The 15,208-nt window shown below is 39.1% G+C and overlaps 1 protein-coding gene across 1 annotated transcript in view; it reads right to left on the reverse strand.

The window, feature by feature from the left end:
• Window positions 1-15,208, reverse strand: part of ADAM22 (ADAM metallopeptidase domain 22) — a gene marked incomplete at both ends in the record, with an annotated part of 128,687 nt that overhangs the window by 11,647 nt on the left and 101,832 nt on the right. Inside the window, 11 exons of the mRNA XM_084260030.1 lie at window positions 2,216-2,282; window positions 2,858-2,958; window positions 5,741-5,935; window positions 8,791-8,808; window positions 10,092-10,182; window positions 11,098-11,206; window positions 12,151-12,319; window positions 13,019-13,135; window positions 14,156-14,261; window positions 14,789-14,852; window positions 15,131-15,181. Coding sequence (XP_084116156.1) covers window positions 2,216-2,282; window positions 2,858-2,958; window positions 5,741-5,935; window positions 8,791-8,808; window positions 10,092-10,182; window positions 11,098-11,206; window positions 12,151-12,319; window positions 13,019-13,135; window positions 14,156-14,261; window positions 14,789-14,852; window positions 15,131-15,181 — 1,088 coding nt within the window. The remainder of the gene's footprint in view (window positions 1-2,215; window positions 2,283-2,857; window positions 2,959-5,740; window positions 5,936-8,790; window positions 8,809-10,091; window positions 10,183-11,097; window positions 11,207-12,150; window positions 12,320-13,018; window positions 13,136-14,155; window positions 14,262-14,788; window positions 14,853-15,130; window positions 15,182-15,208) is intronic.

The following is a 15,208-nucleotide window of genomic DNA, read 5'->3' on the forward strand; positions in this document are numbered from 1 at the left end:
AGGATACTAATAGTGTTAGCCCTTTTCTTCCATCTCAACAAGTTATGCTTCCTTGGACTCACATGGGGCACACAGTGGACTTTCCAAATGTTATCCACTGTTTCAGAACAGATTTCAGTATTATTCTGCATGTCCCAGAGAAGGTAAGTATGTACATTTTTCTGGGAAAAGCCTCTATGTATTCTGAGGCAACCTCAAAGCAGCTAGTGTTGATTTTTATTTTCCCAAATGAGTAAATGCTGGCCACGGGTAGATCATTCAGTTAATTTTCTCTGCTTGCAAAGGAACTTGTCTCTCTAACCAGAGATACAGTGCACACTCGACAATTCTCCCTTCCCCACCAAATCGGCAGAGCACACATATCATTCACTGGGATCTCTTTCTCCGAGGGGTGACAGGCTTGCCAAGGAGACTTTGACAAGCCACACAGTCCCATGCAATCCAGGACAGACCCCATCAGGAGGAGGATTTTTCCTGCCAGGCAGGAACACACATGCTGTGCGCCTCATCCCTACCAGGCTTCTGCGCAGCCCTTGGGAAGTACAAACCTCTTTCCCCCAGCACCGGGGATGCTCCTGGGTTGAGAGAGCATAAGAAACAGCAAGAAGGAAAGCAGAGATTTAGGTGGAAATTCAGGGGCACCTCTAAAAGAGAAAAAAAAGCTACAGGGAAAAAGATTTCTAACTCGCACTCTCACTGTCTACCCACTTACATGGTGCTCCCAAGTTCTCAGAGCAAACAGTTAATATACCTGTTGGGTAGCACAGGGGAAAAAATATGCCCATTGGGGTTTCTGCTTTTCCTGAAAACAAAACATGCAGTTACCGTCACTCTAGGCTAAAAATCTGGTCTAATTTCATTTTTTATGGACCAATTCAGTCCCCGTGTACAGCTCTGCTAAATGATAGATTATTTTTTTTTAATTTTGTTTAAAAATACAATTGGAAAATAAAGGAAAGCACAGGGCAAGTTTGGTCAGACTAATTTTGCTTTTATCAAACTGTCTCATGCAGGGAGGAAATAAATTGGCAAAGTAATATTCCAGTAAGAGTTTATCAGCACAAGGACCAAGAGCACAGGGGCACCTGACCGATAAACTCCTCCAAGGGATGTGGGTCTAAAATTTCTGGTTCCATGTTGCCATTTTGATCATGCAATGTTATAATTGCAATGTGCATGGACGTATTATTCCTATAACTTGTAACAGAGGGGCTTTCTCCCTGAACCTTTCTGAGCCTACTCAACTCAAGAGAGTGGACTGCAGGTGGAAGAAAAGTTTCAGAACAAACTTAAAATCCCCAAACCAAAGAAAGCAGGGCCCAGAGAGGAGTTAGCTTTATTAGTTTCTAGCAGGGTTGGTATCAAGACCATTTATTCATATAGGTGCAAAGTTAGTACTAATGATAGGGGAAAAGGGCACTGTCATCACCACTGAGGTCTAAGGGGGTCATTCCCATGTGGCGTACATGCTGTAAGAGCAAGGCAGTGCTTGACAAGCCCAGAGGTTATGTTTCCAACCATCCACCATTGCTTCACAGAAGGAGCCTGAACCAGCAGGCTTCAGTACATAAGAAAACTCTTTTCCTATGGGAAGCACTGCACACATGGCTCTTGAGTAAATGTAACCAACTAATGAGCATAGCAAGCAGCTCTAAACCACACTGGAAAGTTCTGGGGATCAGTTGCTCATTAGCCATTTATTTCAGGGCTAACTCAAACTGGCTCTTTCAAGCTTACAACAATAAACTCCAGGGTATTCTCAAGCAGAAAATACCGCTCCTAAAACCTCCAGGCAGGTAGGCAGAGATACAAATCTCTAACTCTGCAATGGCCCAACCCAAGGTGAAGACAAAAGTAGGAAACAGGTTATCAGAAATTCAGTATTGAACCAGGATACACTCAGCAATGGCAGTTTACTGTAGACAAAAGCCTGCAGTGATGGTGCAGGCTGCCACCATCATTGGGAATTGCTATGGGAACGACTGTGAGGAAGCCTACATAAAAAAGAAAATTGATAGTTAATTTTTAAAGAATACATAAAAAAAAAGTTTGAAATACATTAGCCAAACCATTTACCAGATTATCAGTCAGGAATCAGACTGGGCCACAGAGCAAAAATGCAGCTGTCTACTTTTCAGAACTCTTAATCTCCATCTACAAAACACAAATATGAAAACCGTACTTTTCGGCTTTGCTTTTATAAGTTCAGACTTACTCAGTTGAATTAGACCGTGGCCTAAATCTTTTGCCTCTGACTTTCTTTCTGTTTCCTCCTATATTACCTGAAAGAAATCAAAGGATAAAGACAGATGGTAAAACAACTTGAAACTCACCTGCATCCCATGCCTAATTGTACATTTGTTTTGCATTCCCTGCAAAAGATTCATTACCTCATTAGCTTTAACCATTTACAAGTCACAGGTCAGTCCCTCTTCATTTACCTCAGGCTAGGTAAACCTGACACTTAGTTGATCTCTCCCTACTTTTTGCTGCAACTGTGCAGAGTAAAAAAACTCCTTAATTTTAGATTTAATTTCAGAAAATCATTACACTTCAAGAAAAACACTAAATACCACCTGATAAAATCAGAGAAGCTGGCAAGAGTGAATAGATTTCCTCCTCTTTTTCATGTTAGCTCACACTGGAGGAAGGGGAAAAATTGCATCACTTTCACGTGACAAAGCACCGTGCAAAAGGTACCAGTGTAGGGTGCTGCTGAATCCCCATTCCAGGTTAATACAATTAGGACAATTTTGTGGAGTCTTGCTGCTGTCCTGAGATCAGCTAAACTGTCAGCAGAGCAGCAGTGGTGCAGAGGCTGGTTTTCACTGTGGCCAGCACAGAGGTTCATACTTACCTTGCCAAGAATTACTCCTAGGCCTCCCATTTTCACAAATGTCTGAAATATGTTTTGTGTCTGGGATCCTTTCACTCCAGGAATGAGATAATCCATTTGACCTGGAATAGGAGGGCTCAGATGCGGTTATCGTTAAGGGTATTGTCTCACACCAATGTTAACTCAGCAGCTCAGAGTCACATTCCCAAGGCCAGTAACATAACACAGCCTAAGGTCTGTCTGCACTAGCAGAGCATCCAGGATTTCGGGTTAAAGCCTGCAGTTATGCTTTGCCAGCTGTCCCTGTAGTGGTTTGGTGTGTCCACAGTGAAGAGCCAGGCTTCAGCACTGATTTCTCACACATCTGCAGAGGAAAGCACAAACACCAGCACACACCAGATTTCCTTTGGATTTGCAGCTCTGCCCCAGTTCTTAGCTGGAAGATGCTCTTCCAACGGTGCTCATCTCAAGGGTTTTTATCTTACAGTCAAAAAGCACATCCTATCTGAAGGCTGCCCACTCCCTCTTCATGTTGCTGCAGGAAAGCTGGGACTGCTTCCCTCGCCCCACTGCTGTGAGCCTCTGGGGCCCAGGAATCTGTGAGGAGCATCCTCCCACCCACAGCTGGTAGCTCCAATGGAGGTGTAACTCTGCCTCATTTTTTGCTCATTTCGAATTTTTATTATATACACTTCTAATGCTAAATCAAAGAAAAAAAACGGTCTTTATATCTAGGTGCTTGGTGTAAAGTAAAGTTTTTCTTTCCTCTTGTATTCCTTCTAAGAGCCAGAGATATGTGTGGCAATGTTCACACATGGGGTTTTGTAACAGGCTCCCTCCTGTTGAACAAGAGCTGCTGCTCAGTTGTTTGCCATGAGATCTACATTTCCAAAACAGAAGAAAACAAGAGGAAGTTGAAAACTGGTCAGAAAGAAATTTTGCCTAAAGGAACTATTTCTGCAGTTTGGATGTTCTTGCATTTTTCAGTCTCTGCTTCCCTTGGAGGGCAGACATCTGAGAGATGCTCTTCAGTTTCCAGGACCAGGCTAATCACAGCCACACTGAAGTGAGCCCAGGGTTTCAATAATTCAAACTTAATTACAGCATAATAGTCTGAGAATCAGCAGGTCCACTGACAGACTTTTTAATCATTTTCTCCTCCTAAAGGTCTCTTTTCAGGTTCAAAATAACTTGCTATATACTGGTTTTGGTGTTTGCTATTCTGTAATAGAAAGAGTTATTTTAGCATTATGTCTAAATCCTTGAACATCCTCTGAATACCCACTACCTAGTGCTTTCCAGCATGAAGCAGCCCAGGCAGCTCAGTCACTCCAACATCTCCAAGAGATACCATCCATGTCTGCACACAGAGCAAATCAAAACCAGCTTGGACGGTAGGAAATAGCAGCCTGGCCATTCGAACAGAAGGACTATGTCAGCTCCACCACAATGGTAATGGAATATTTGTCAGACTTATTTTTCCAGACTTGACAGTGGCACAACATACCTGAACTGGTGGTGGGGAACAACAAAACTCTCTAGTACAGACAGACCTTAGAAACCATCAGCTTTTTGGAACAAATAACACAGAGAGACACATGAAAGGAATGAAGTATGAAAAGAAACACAGATACTGAATGAAAGAAGAAACGCATTAAATGCCATTCATTTTTAAAAAACCATAATTTTTTCTTAACTGGTATTTGAACCTGCTTACACAAAGCTATGAAAACTTGTTTTCCCAAGATTTTTTCAAAGCTTTATCCAAACAAGAAAAGATTCCTCAACAAAAATAATGCATGATTTCATTAATACTTTCTCCCTGAAAAAAAAATAATTCATTCACTCATGCACCTAAAAAGCTGAATTTAAAAATTAGAAATCATTAATTAATCACTACTACAGCTTTCATAATAACATATTCATTAGAACAGACTGAAGTTGCATACAGGATCAAGCTGTTATACCCGAATAGCAAGTGTCATTGCAAATGTATCCCTTCTATACATTTCTCCTTACATTCTTTGATATGACAACAAAGCAAATGGCTTTACCAACTGCACAGCTATAGACTGCTTGTCAAGTCAAGAGTTGAGAACTGCAGTTTTCTTATGATGCAGTTGAGGATTGTTTATCCCTTCTGTGGTATAGTGCTTCTTGTTAATTGTTGTAAAGTGCACGCTGTAGATTTTCACAATTAAAGGATCTTTAACTGCAGAGGGACGGTGAGCACCATGGTCTAGTGACCTTAGTAATTACAAATGACTCTGAATGCTTTTCAATGAATTTTCCATGTTAAAATTCTGTTGGAGTTTTTTTAAGTAACTGGAACAATAATAGAATCAATGAAATCTGGTCACAAGCAAAATCTAATGCCCTTCTTGGTTACTCACAAAACTACAGAAAGTCTTTGTAGAGTTATTTTCTAAGATAACACTTGGTGACCATTTAGTATGCTAGTCTAGTAAGCGGAATAAAATGCATCACCATCATCTTTAATGTGAGACAGCAAGAATACTATCCAGAAGTTTATGTCAACCCAGTGAATTAATCACACTGACAAGGAAAGATAAAAAAACATTTATATTGAACATTTTATAACCATTATTGAATCAAGACAGTGCCCCTTTTCTTTGATTACATGACCATGATTTAAAACTCTGTGAAATTTTTATTTCATTTCTTTTTAAGCCAGCAATTATTATTAGAGTCTACTCAAAAACAATTCTTAAGCAGGGAAACGATGAAATTTTGATTAACCAAAAATTGGTTTACAGTGGAAAACTTGTTTGTTCTGGCCTAATTGTGGTAATTAGCAGCTCAGGGCATGTGAGAAAAATCAGTAATCAAAGCACAAAGGATGCTATTTCAAACACTCCACAAAGAAAGAAGAAAGAATCAAACCTGCTGCAAAACAATGAAATGTTCTGACTAATGGAATAATGGGTGATGGAACAGGTAGAAATCTGAAAATGCGACAGAAAAGCAGACCTCTTCTTAGAACTAGATGCAGAGTTTGTGCTGACTCCAGGAGGCATGTCGCTATAAAAAGAGTCGGCCTCTCCAGGCTTTTTTACATAATCTCCCTGGGGTATTTGTCTAAATTGTAATAAACATTGTAGAGTCAGAAAACATGACAGGCACCAGAGCACACACAAACATGCACAAACATTAGTTTAAAAGAAAGGGGCAAGGATAGTGATCCTCAAGGAAACCTGTTAACTACACACAATAAGCCTATTAATAAATAATTCAACCATCTGAGAGAAAATTCCCACATGCTTCTGATATGTGCAGAAAAGTGGATGATGAGGTTTTGCTAAGGAAAAACAAAGAACATTTCACTGATAAACTCTGATCACAATTTTCAAAGTGAATAGCTGGTGGCTCTTGAGACATTTGATAACCAAGTTCAGGCATTTCAGACAGCTCGTGGCTTTGGCTCCGAAAAGCATCCCCAGGTGCAGTACAGGTACTGTGGCCTGAGCTGAATGCAGACCTGCATCAACAAGGACTTCAGGAAAAGTAAATCCTTTTCTCCTTCTGAGGTAGAATCTTTCCATTTTATGTTTGTCGTCACCAGTCAATTCAAGAAAAGCAAAATGTTGAGCTTTTTAAACCTCAAGAGGAGAAAACCCTCCAGTTTATTAACTGTGTTCTTATGCAGGGGAACTAACCCCCAGTGTCAGAGGTTCTCAGCTACTCCTGATTACCACTGTAGACTCAATCTGTCAAGACAACAAAAATAATGCCACACGTCTGAGAATAGTTTATCCTTTCCCAATACTAGAAGCTCAGTTATGGTGCATAAAATTATCTATACATTAGAGAATCCTAATCAAGTTATGCAGCTTTTTTGCAGACATTGACTTCATTGCCAGCACCAAATCTGCCATGCAAATATTCCAGTTACAATTCCACCATGTAAAAAATCCTCCCTAGCTACTTTGAAAGTTAGTTATATCATACTCCCAGCAACTTCATTATCTATTCAGCCTTGCGCTTTCCAAGGCCTTTTTACTTCAGTCTGCCCCATTAAGATGAGCATTTATCAGAAGGTTGATTCACATTCAGACTGTGCCCAACTACAGACCTTACTGCGCTCTTTTCATTCCACATCTGAATTCTAACGCTCCTGAAGTATTTAAAATATACAATTACATGGCACATAAATGGTTAGTGTAATGCTGTACTTCCTCACTATTTGTTCTAACACCTCTCAAGTCTCAGTTCTTGTCTCATTTTTTGGCCGGCACATGTGTGTGTTCAGAGTTGATTCAGTGTGGGCAGCTCAGCTCCTACAGCAAACTCCTCTCACTACTCCATCAGAAATAACTTCTCCCATGTAGCTGTGTCCTCCACACCATCCCAGCCAGGGGAATTGCTGCTAATTGGCTCTTTTTATTACTTGCAGTTTACCTGTTTCAGTTGCTTACCACTACCAAATATAATTTCTTATGTAATGCTCAAAAATACCTCAGTGGCTTGTTTTCATGTTTATACAAGGAGTAATCATAAACAATTAAAAAAAGGGCACCCTGGACACTCTGGAGGATGTCTTTTTTTTTTTTTTTCTACTTATGGAACACTTCTTGTATATATGTAAAATAATTCTTAGAAGTTATCCTAGAGAACTTCATTTTCAGAGTTTTAGTTACTAAATATCTCCATCATCTTTAAAATGATGGAGCCCTCCACCACCTTCAAAAGCCTCAGCTTATGCTAGTTTCCACTCTGCCCATGCCCACTGGCAAGACTGCAAAGTGACTACATACTCACAGCTCCCCTGCCCATATACTAATTTCTGGAGATAAGAGAACTGAAAAAAGTTGGATTCTCAAGTATTACAATGCAAGTATACTTGGGGTGGTCTCTTCCCGTATTTCAAGATTTTGGCTGCTCTGACCTCAGACAACACTGAAACATCCTCAGTAGAATGACTTGATAGCCATGTTAGTCTGCACTTACAGATACATCTTGTTCACTAAGCAGCACCAAAGCTTAAAATTCTGCCTTCGCTGTGATAGGTGACATTTCCTACTCACAAACCTCTCCATAAGGCTTGACTTCAATAGCTTTGCCTTTTTCTTGTTACCATTCCTGCCACCTCTCTGACCTTGTAGTACCTGTTGTGTAATACACAACAACCAGCTGCTTTTTGCAAGTATTTTGAGCCTGGCAGAGAAAGCACTATACAGGCAGGGGAAATGGAGAACAAGAACAATGGGTAGCAGCAACAAACAAAGCGGCACCTTGGACCAGAAGGCACTGATAGAGGCAGAAAACAGGGGAATTTGAGAAACCCTCTTATCTTGGGAGGGACTGGGAGCCGATTCCTTCCAGAAGACCCATCTGCCAGCCAGATGACCCTTCAAAGGGAAGAGGTCTTCCAGCAGCCAAATCCCAGTCATGAAGAACTGTTTGGGTTTTGGCCACAAACTTGGAAGTGTGAAAGCTCAGCCCTGTGCTGAAGATGGTACCACACTTTAGCTACAAATCAATTGAACAGGGTGGTGGGAAAGAAAAGGCTCTTCATTTGCACTGCAATTTAGCTGCATTGTACTTTTAACTGCAAAGAAGCTTCAGGAATAAATTTGTCTCAAAAGGGTCCCAAACATCATGTTAGTATTAATTATTCAATTCTCAGCTTCCCAAGAACACTTTCATATCTAATAGCAAATGTTCAGTCTCTCTTATTGGAAATATTCTCCTGTTTTCCTAAATAAAAGAGTCTATCTCAGAAGTAAACATTATTTTTGCTACTGAGTCTAATGAAATCAGGATTTCAAGCAATGCATTTATAGAATAAATACCAATGTCACATATTCAAGCAAATATTCTATAAATATGATAATTCATAATTGTATTTTCTTTATAGCGTGTAAATGAGTAAGAGAGAAGAAAAGCTATTTTCAGAGCTTTCTAAGATACATTCCTTTACTTTTATCACATACCTTTGTCTTCTGTAGTTTCTTTCCATACGAAGAGAAGAGAAAGAGAGAAAAATGAGTTATCAGTATGCAGGTATACACAGGAAGAGAAAAAAATTGTAAAGAGAAAAACAATGTATGCAGAATGACATTTCTGCTCAAAATGTTTCTACAGAAAATGTTTTTGAAATAATCATACTTATAAACACACTAAATCAGAATAAATAAGGAAATATATTCATGCTGACAGCTAAAGTCAGTGCTGAGCTGGAGGTGCAGTTCATGATGAGTTTAAGTTTATTCACGGTCACACTGTTGGTCAAAGGTGCACTTTTGCCCCACACTTCCAAACCTAATCCTACTGGCCAGATGTGATCTCAAAATGAGCCCTTAACTTTTGGAGTTATACTCAAAAGAGAAGTCCAGATTTGCAGATACTACAGGAAGCTGAGGGTGACATGCCAAAACCGCATAACCTAGCTTTATACTAACCTAATCTTCACTTTTTTCCCAAATGCTCCTTTCCTTATGTATTTCTGAGCTGCCCCCAGCCTTCTTCAGTCTAACAAGCCAGCAAAGGATGTGCCAATTCATTCTGTCAAACCACTGCGATCGTGTCGCAGCCACAGCACCACCTGCAGCTGAACCTGCCCTGCCTTCCAACACATCAAGGACCCATGAAGGAAGGACTTCTGAAGTCAGTCTCTCCCCAACACTGGTGACAAAGTAAGTACCTTGAATCATTTTTTAATACATGCAAAAACCTCAAACCCCTCTGTTTTCAGAAAAAAAATTACAAAAGGAAGAAAACTGAAAAAGATCAGTCAGGCTCAAATAACGCATTTTGCCTCCCAGCGAGCGGAACACTGACAGGTCTACACCAGGAGAGCACTCACACCTTATCTGCAAATTACAGATCTCTCTTACCAAAAATTGTATGAATTAATTCCAGATTAAGCAGATAGAATATAACCATCCATTTAAGGAAGGAATGGATAAATGCTTTACTGACTGACTGAAGGCTCATCTTGCTAAATTTACTTTGTCATTAGGAAAAGTTTACAACTGAATCAGATTTTATTGTTGTATTTCCTAGCTCAGATACAGTAAAATTATAATCTGTTTTCTACAAAAAAAAATTCAAACTTGGATCAAGCTCTCCAAACCCACATACACATTGCTAATACTACAAAAATATCACTGTGTAAATATAATCCTTTTGGAGTTTTAGATTATGTTTGAATTGTTCTTTTCATAACATAATCAGCTATCAGGCAAAATCAATATATTTTTAAATTGTATTAAGAAGAACACAATTTACTTACTTGTAACCCCAACCAGTTATTCCTAAAACGAGAGCCAACACTAAAATGGTGCCAGCAATAGCCCCTATTATTATATTTGTGCTAACAACACCTGGAAACACAAGAAAGGGGAAAAATATACAGGGTTTTAGGAGAAAAATATACAAAACCAGTAAATGCCCTGTCTTTCAAAAACCTGCTTGGACAACTTGCACTAGTCTGATTAATTGTCACCAGCAATATAATCTTGAAGTATAGCAAGGACATAAAAAATTATTTGTAAATCAAGCTTTGACCTCTGTGTCCATTTCCCTTCACTGAACACTTGCTACATGAGAAAGATATGGCAGGTATGCAAATATAATGTTACCAATATTAAACTTCCATAGCTTACATTCTTATAATCTGCCTGGCAAATACATGCTTACATTGGAATAAAAGTGACTATTTGTCTGGTTTTGCTGAATAAACCAACCAACCATTCTGGTAGGTGGCTAAACTATGTCCCCCTCCAAGAATTTATAATGAAAAACATTTACACCCTCACTTTTCCACAAAGTATCTTTCTCTTAAATGCAGTTCTAAAAGCTTTCACTCAAAACCATAAAAGCCTAAAATTTGTGCATATTGGCCATGTAATAAAAAATTTACTCTACAAATAAAACCCAATCACGTAAGTAACATTACCTTTCCATCTAGATATGAAAAATCCCACTAACCTTTTGCTTGTCCTAATCTATCAATATACTTAATAAACCCAATCAGATGACTGGGACAAACAAGGCACAACCAGACACACTGGTGCCAGTTCGGAGAGGTGTACTGAGTGCTTGTGAGCAGTACCTCTCACGTCCAGCCCAGGTCTGAGACCTCGTTCACAGGAACTGAGTACTTCCGCTGTGGGAGGAAGGGAAGGGAATGAGGCTCCTAATGGTGTTGTATGCTAACTGAAAGAGGAGCAGATCTAGTTTTGTTTAATGAACCCCTGCTCAAATCTAAGTGATTACTAAAAATCATAACAATGTACCTTTATTGATGACATCTTTATCAAAAAATATATCATCTTTGATGCGAGAACTGCAGTCATCTCCTCCCCAGAATCGGTCACAGACACATTTTATCTCATTGCTACAAACCTGCAGTCAAAAGCATAGCTCAGAATAAAATCATAAAATTAATCTATTCTCGTAATTAAGACATACAGTATAGGCACAGACATATAGCACTGATTTTGACTGCCTGCAAAACTTCACAAAACATTTTTACTACAGAGAAAATTATATTAGATATAAATATGTTATTATAAAGTTTTCATGTAAATATATGTAATACTTATTAAGGACATTAATATATTTTAATTAAGTATATTTAATAGCTCCACTTATAATTCCAAGTCTCTGAAATTTTTTTTCAATATATGATGAAGAGATTAATTTCAGATAAAAAAAGAGAGTTTTAATGCAGCATAATAGACAAAAGACATTATGAGAGAACAACTCCTTTGATCTCAGCTTAACCACAAGGACCTCGACACTCTTTCAAGCTGTATGAGGGACAAGGAAACTCACCATGACCACAGCAAAGCCATAGGCTGTGTACCAAGCGGAGAAGTTGCCACTAGCCAAGGGCTAGCTCACTGCCCTCTTCTCTAGGGCAAAGTAATTGTCAGCCAAAAACCCAACAACTCTATGAACCTTGTTGGCTGTTCATACAATAAAAAGTGAATTAAAAGGAGTATCTGGAAGAATAGAGACCCAGGCTTCTCAGTTCATAAAACTTTTATAGTCTCAAGTACATTGTCTGAGGAAATACCAATCAAGTTACCAGAAGTGATAGGAAAAGAATTGATTGATAAGAATTTTGTAAAATTCATACATATTTTCTGTGACTCATTGGTTAAGATGGCTTGACTGGTATGCATTATGTTTACTTATGTGCCTCTCCCTTCCCTTTTCAAAAGCTTGCCCAGTATAAAGACTTGTAGAGTCATGCTGCTGGCTTACTGAAGGGTCTAGCTAGTACACTACACAATACTAGTTTTCAGCAAAATCAGGAAAAAGGATTAAAAAGTACAACATACACCGTGTCCTGAACAAATTTGGCTGTCCGTGGTGCCTGGGCAGGTACTGAAGTTGAAGGCCTCGATGGGGAGGCAGCGATGCTCAAGGCAGACCATGTTCGGCCCACACGGCGTACCATTCTCCACATAGCCCAGGTCCGTCTCCTCATCAAGCTTGACATGGCCACCACTGCAAGACAACCAAGAGGACCCCAGAGACTTGTGTTGTGATTAGATGGGATTCAAAAAATGGGCTCTGGGGTGCTGCCTTATTTTCACTCTTAGTTACACAATGCCCAGGACTGTCGAAGAGTATTGGCTTATTTATCTCACTGGCCCCAGCACGAAACAAACCAAAACACAATAGATCTACATCAAACAAATGTAATGGTGAAAACAAAGACCATTTTTCCTGTGTAAGGGCAAATGTTAGAGAAAACAGAGTTTACTTGTGTAGGACTTTATTTCATCTTATCGTTGTGTAAAGCTATGAGAACACACCAGGTCTATAATTGGGATTCAGCTAACATATGGCAACGTATTAAGCTGCCAGTTAGTTCTGGCAGTGCAGGCATATGTCTAAGTATTTTAAGTACATTAAGTACTGTACAAGCATTAAAGAATGCAAGATCAAGAGGCCAGAGAGGACAATTATGTCTCTACAGGCAAAATTAACTACTACACAGAGGGGACTGCAAAATAGCTGCACTCCCCACGTGCAGTCCATTTTCTGAAGCTTTACAAAAGTTGAGCTGAAATACTGCTCATGTGTTCATAGGGGAAAAAAATTACTGGAAACAGTTGTTCTCCACTTCAGAATGACAAAGCTGCTTTTCTATGCAAGAAGGATATTGATTGTCTCTGTTCTGTTTTCAGGATTTCTAACTACCTGCAATTGTAGACTTTTCCAAACTGCAGGATTGACGACGTGATTTCACCATCAAGTTCTCCAAGTCTGGGCACACTGGATATATTAGAGCACAGAAGGTATCCACAGAGCACATCCCTGCATTGCCAAAATAAACAGATACTCAACAAAAAGGAAATTCAATGAAAGTGGACAATCAAAAAATGTGAGGATTTTAATTTGCTTTTCAATATTTTTTTTATTCCTTGCTTTTTTCCCACTGACAATAACTCCCACAAATGTCTTGTTTCCCAAGAAAATTACTCTCCTTGGAGCTTAGACTGCAAAGAGTCTCTATTATGATGTATTACCAGAAATGCTCTGAGTAGTAGCTAGGAAGGACCTGTCAAGAACAAAAAACATCAAATTGATTTAATATCCTATTAAGATACAGTAACTGGCCCACAGAGGAGAAGCAGTAGATACTGGCTTTAAACAAACTGTCATATGACACATATTTAAAGGAACTAGAGACACCAAGTTTAATATAGACTTGTACAATGTTAGAATAGAAGGGTCTGGCCTCTCCCGTGTTACTGAAGATTTCTGCTCATGAATTTGTAATGGAGCAAAAATAAGGTTAGCATATCTGCACAAAAAGGTGGGGAAAGGGCATTAGTTCACCAGTAGGCAGGACTAGAATTCAAATGGCATTGACAGAATGGAGAACTCAGAGTGCAGTTTGATAAGCATTTGCAGAAAGTTCAGAAAAAGCAGGGATAATCAAATGCATAAATACAGAATGTGAAATAAAGGTTTAGGCAGCAGCTTGCAGGAAAAGATGTTGAAAGTTACAATATGATGAACACTGAAGACAACTTAGCAATGTAATGGCACAGCAAAGAAGGTGAATGCCACACTGAAACACAAAACTGCGATCTGCTCTCCTTGGTATTGTGAAGCTTCACCAAGATTACTATGACTGCTTTTGGTTCAAGTGCTCCCAAAGCTCAGGCAGTGCTCTCTTGTCAGAGGCCATCTCTCAAAACTCCACTCTCCCCAGAATTTCCTGCACTGAAGGTCAGGAGAGCCATATCTGTCAGGATGCTTTTAGAGCGTCTCCATGCCAGGGATTAAAAAAAATCTCCTATCAGTTGTTCTCTAAATGTACCAACTTACTGTTTATTGCACTGTATCCAAGAGTCTTTGTCTCTTCCACAATTTCCTTTTTCAGTTCCTTCAATATTCAGCTTCTCATAGCAGTACCTGTCAGCAGCTGTCACTTCTGAAACAGAAACAAGCATCTTCTATAATGATGAAGATTTTGAAAAGCTAGGTCCTGGGAAATGGGGATGCACAATCAAAGCAGCAGAACTTTCCGATCTGTGAACTGCAGTACCATAGTCTGTAAGTGGCCTGTGAAACTCTGTAGTGTTATCAATGAAAAATTTTAAACTGGCACCACAAGACTGTTTTAAAATTTTGTTTAGATTGAACGGGGTTTATTGGTGTGAAATTTCCAGAAGCCACTGAAATAAATCAATAAATATGAGTATAGGCTCCCTAGGTTGGTTATCAATGAGAATGTAAACCTAAGACTTCAGAATAATCACCAGTAAGTTAATCAAGACTAGCAAAAGAGCTGGAAAAGAGTAAGGAAAGGCAAAATGAGAGTAGATGAGGGGAAGGGGCATAGAGTCCCAGCTGGTTTTAATAGTTTTGAATTTGTCTCTTCCATAATTTTTCTTAGCTACGATAATCTTCCAAGCCACATGAACAGCAATCAACTTAGAAACAGTAACATTCACTCACTTTCACCCCAGATATATTTACACTGCCGGTCCCTGGTTTTACATCTTCCTCCAAAACAAATACCCTAGAAAGAAAGAAAAGATACAAAGTTTCAATTAAGTTGATTTTCCAAAATATGTGTTTGTTTAATACACAGACTAGTCACGTGCTTTCTATCAAAGCAACTAATATGTGATTCTACTTTCTGTTCATTTAAATGCTTAGCTCCAAAACACAACTAGCACCCAACACTCGGGAATGGCAGAACTATGCCAGGTGACTTCCACAGATCTTAAACCAAAATCTATAAAGAACAATCCATAAAAGCAGAAAGAATGTTAAATGAATTCAAGTGCTAATTACCTGCTTGTTGTCACATGAATATCCATCCATTTTATGAATATTGGGAGAACACTATAAAAAGAGAAAACAACTAATAGA

This window comes from Gallinula chloropus, assembly GCF_964237585.1.
Source record: "Gallinula chloropus genome assembly, chromosome: 2".
Taxonomy (NCBI): Eukaryota; Metazoa; Chordata; class Aves; order Gruiformes; family Rallidae; genus Gallinula; species Gallinula chloropus.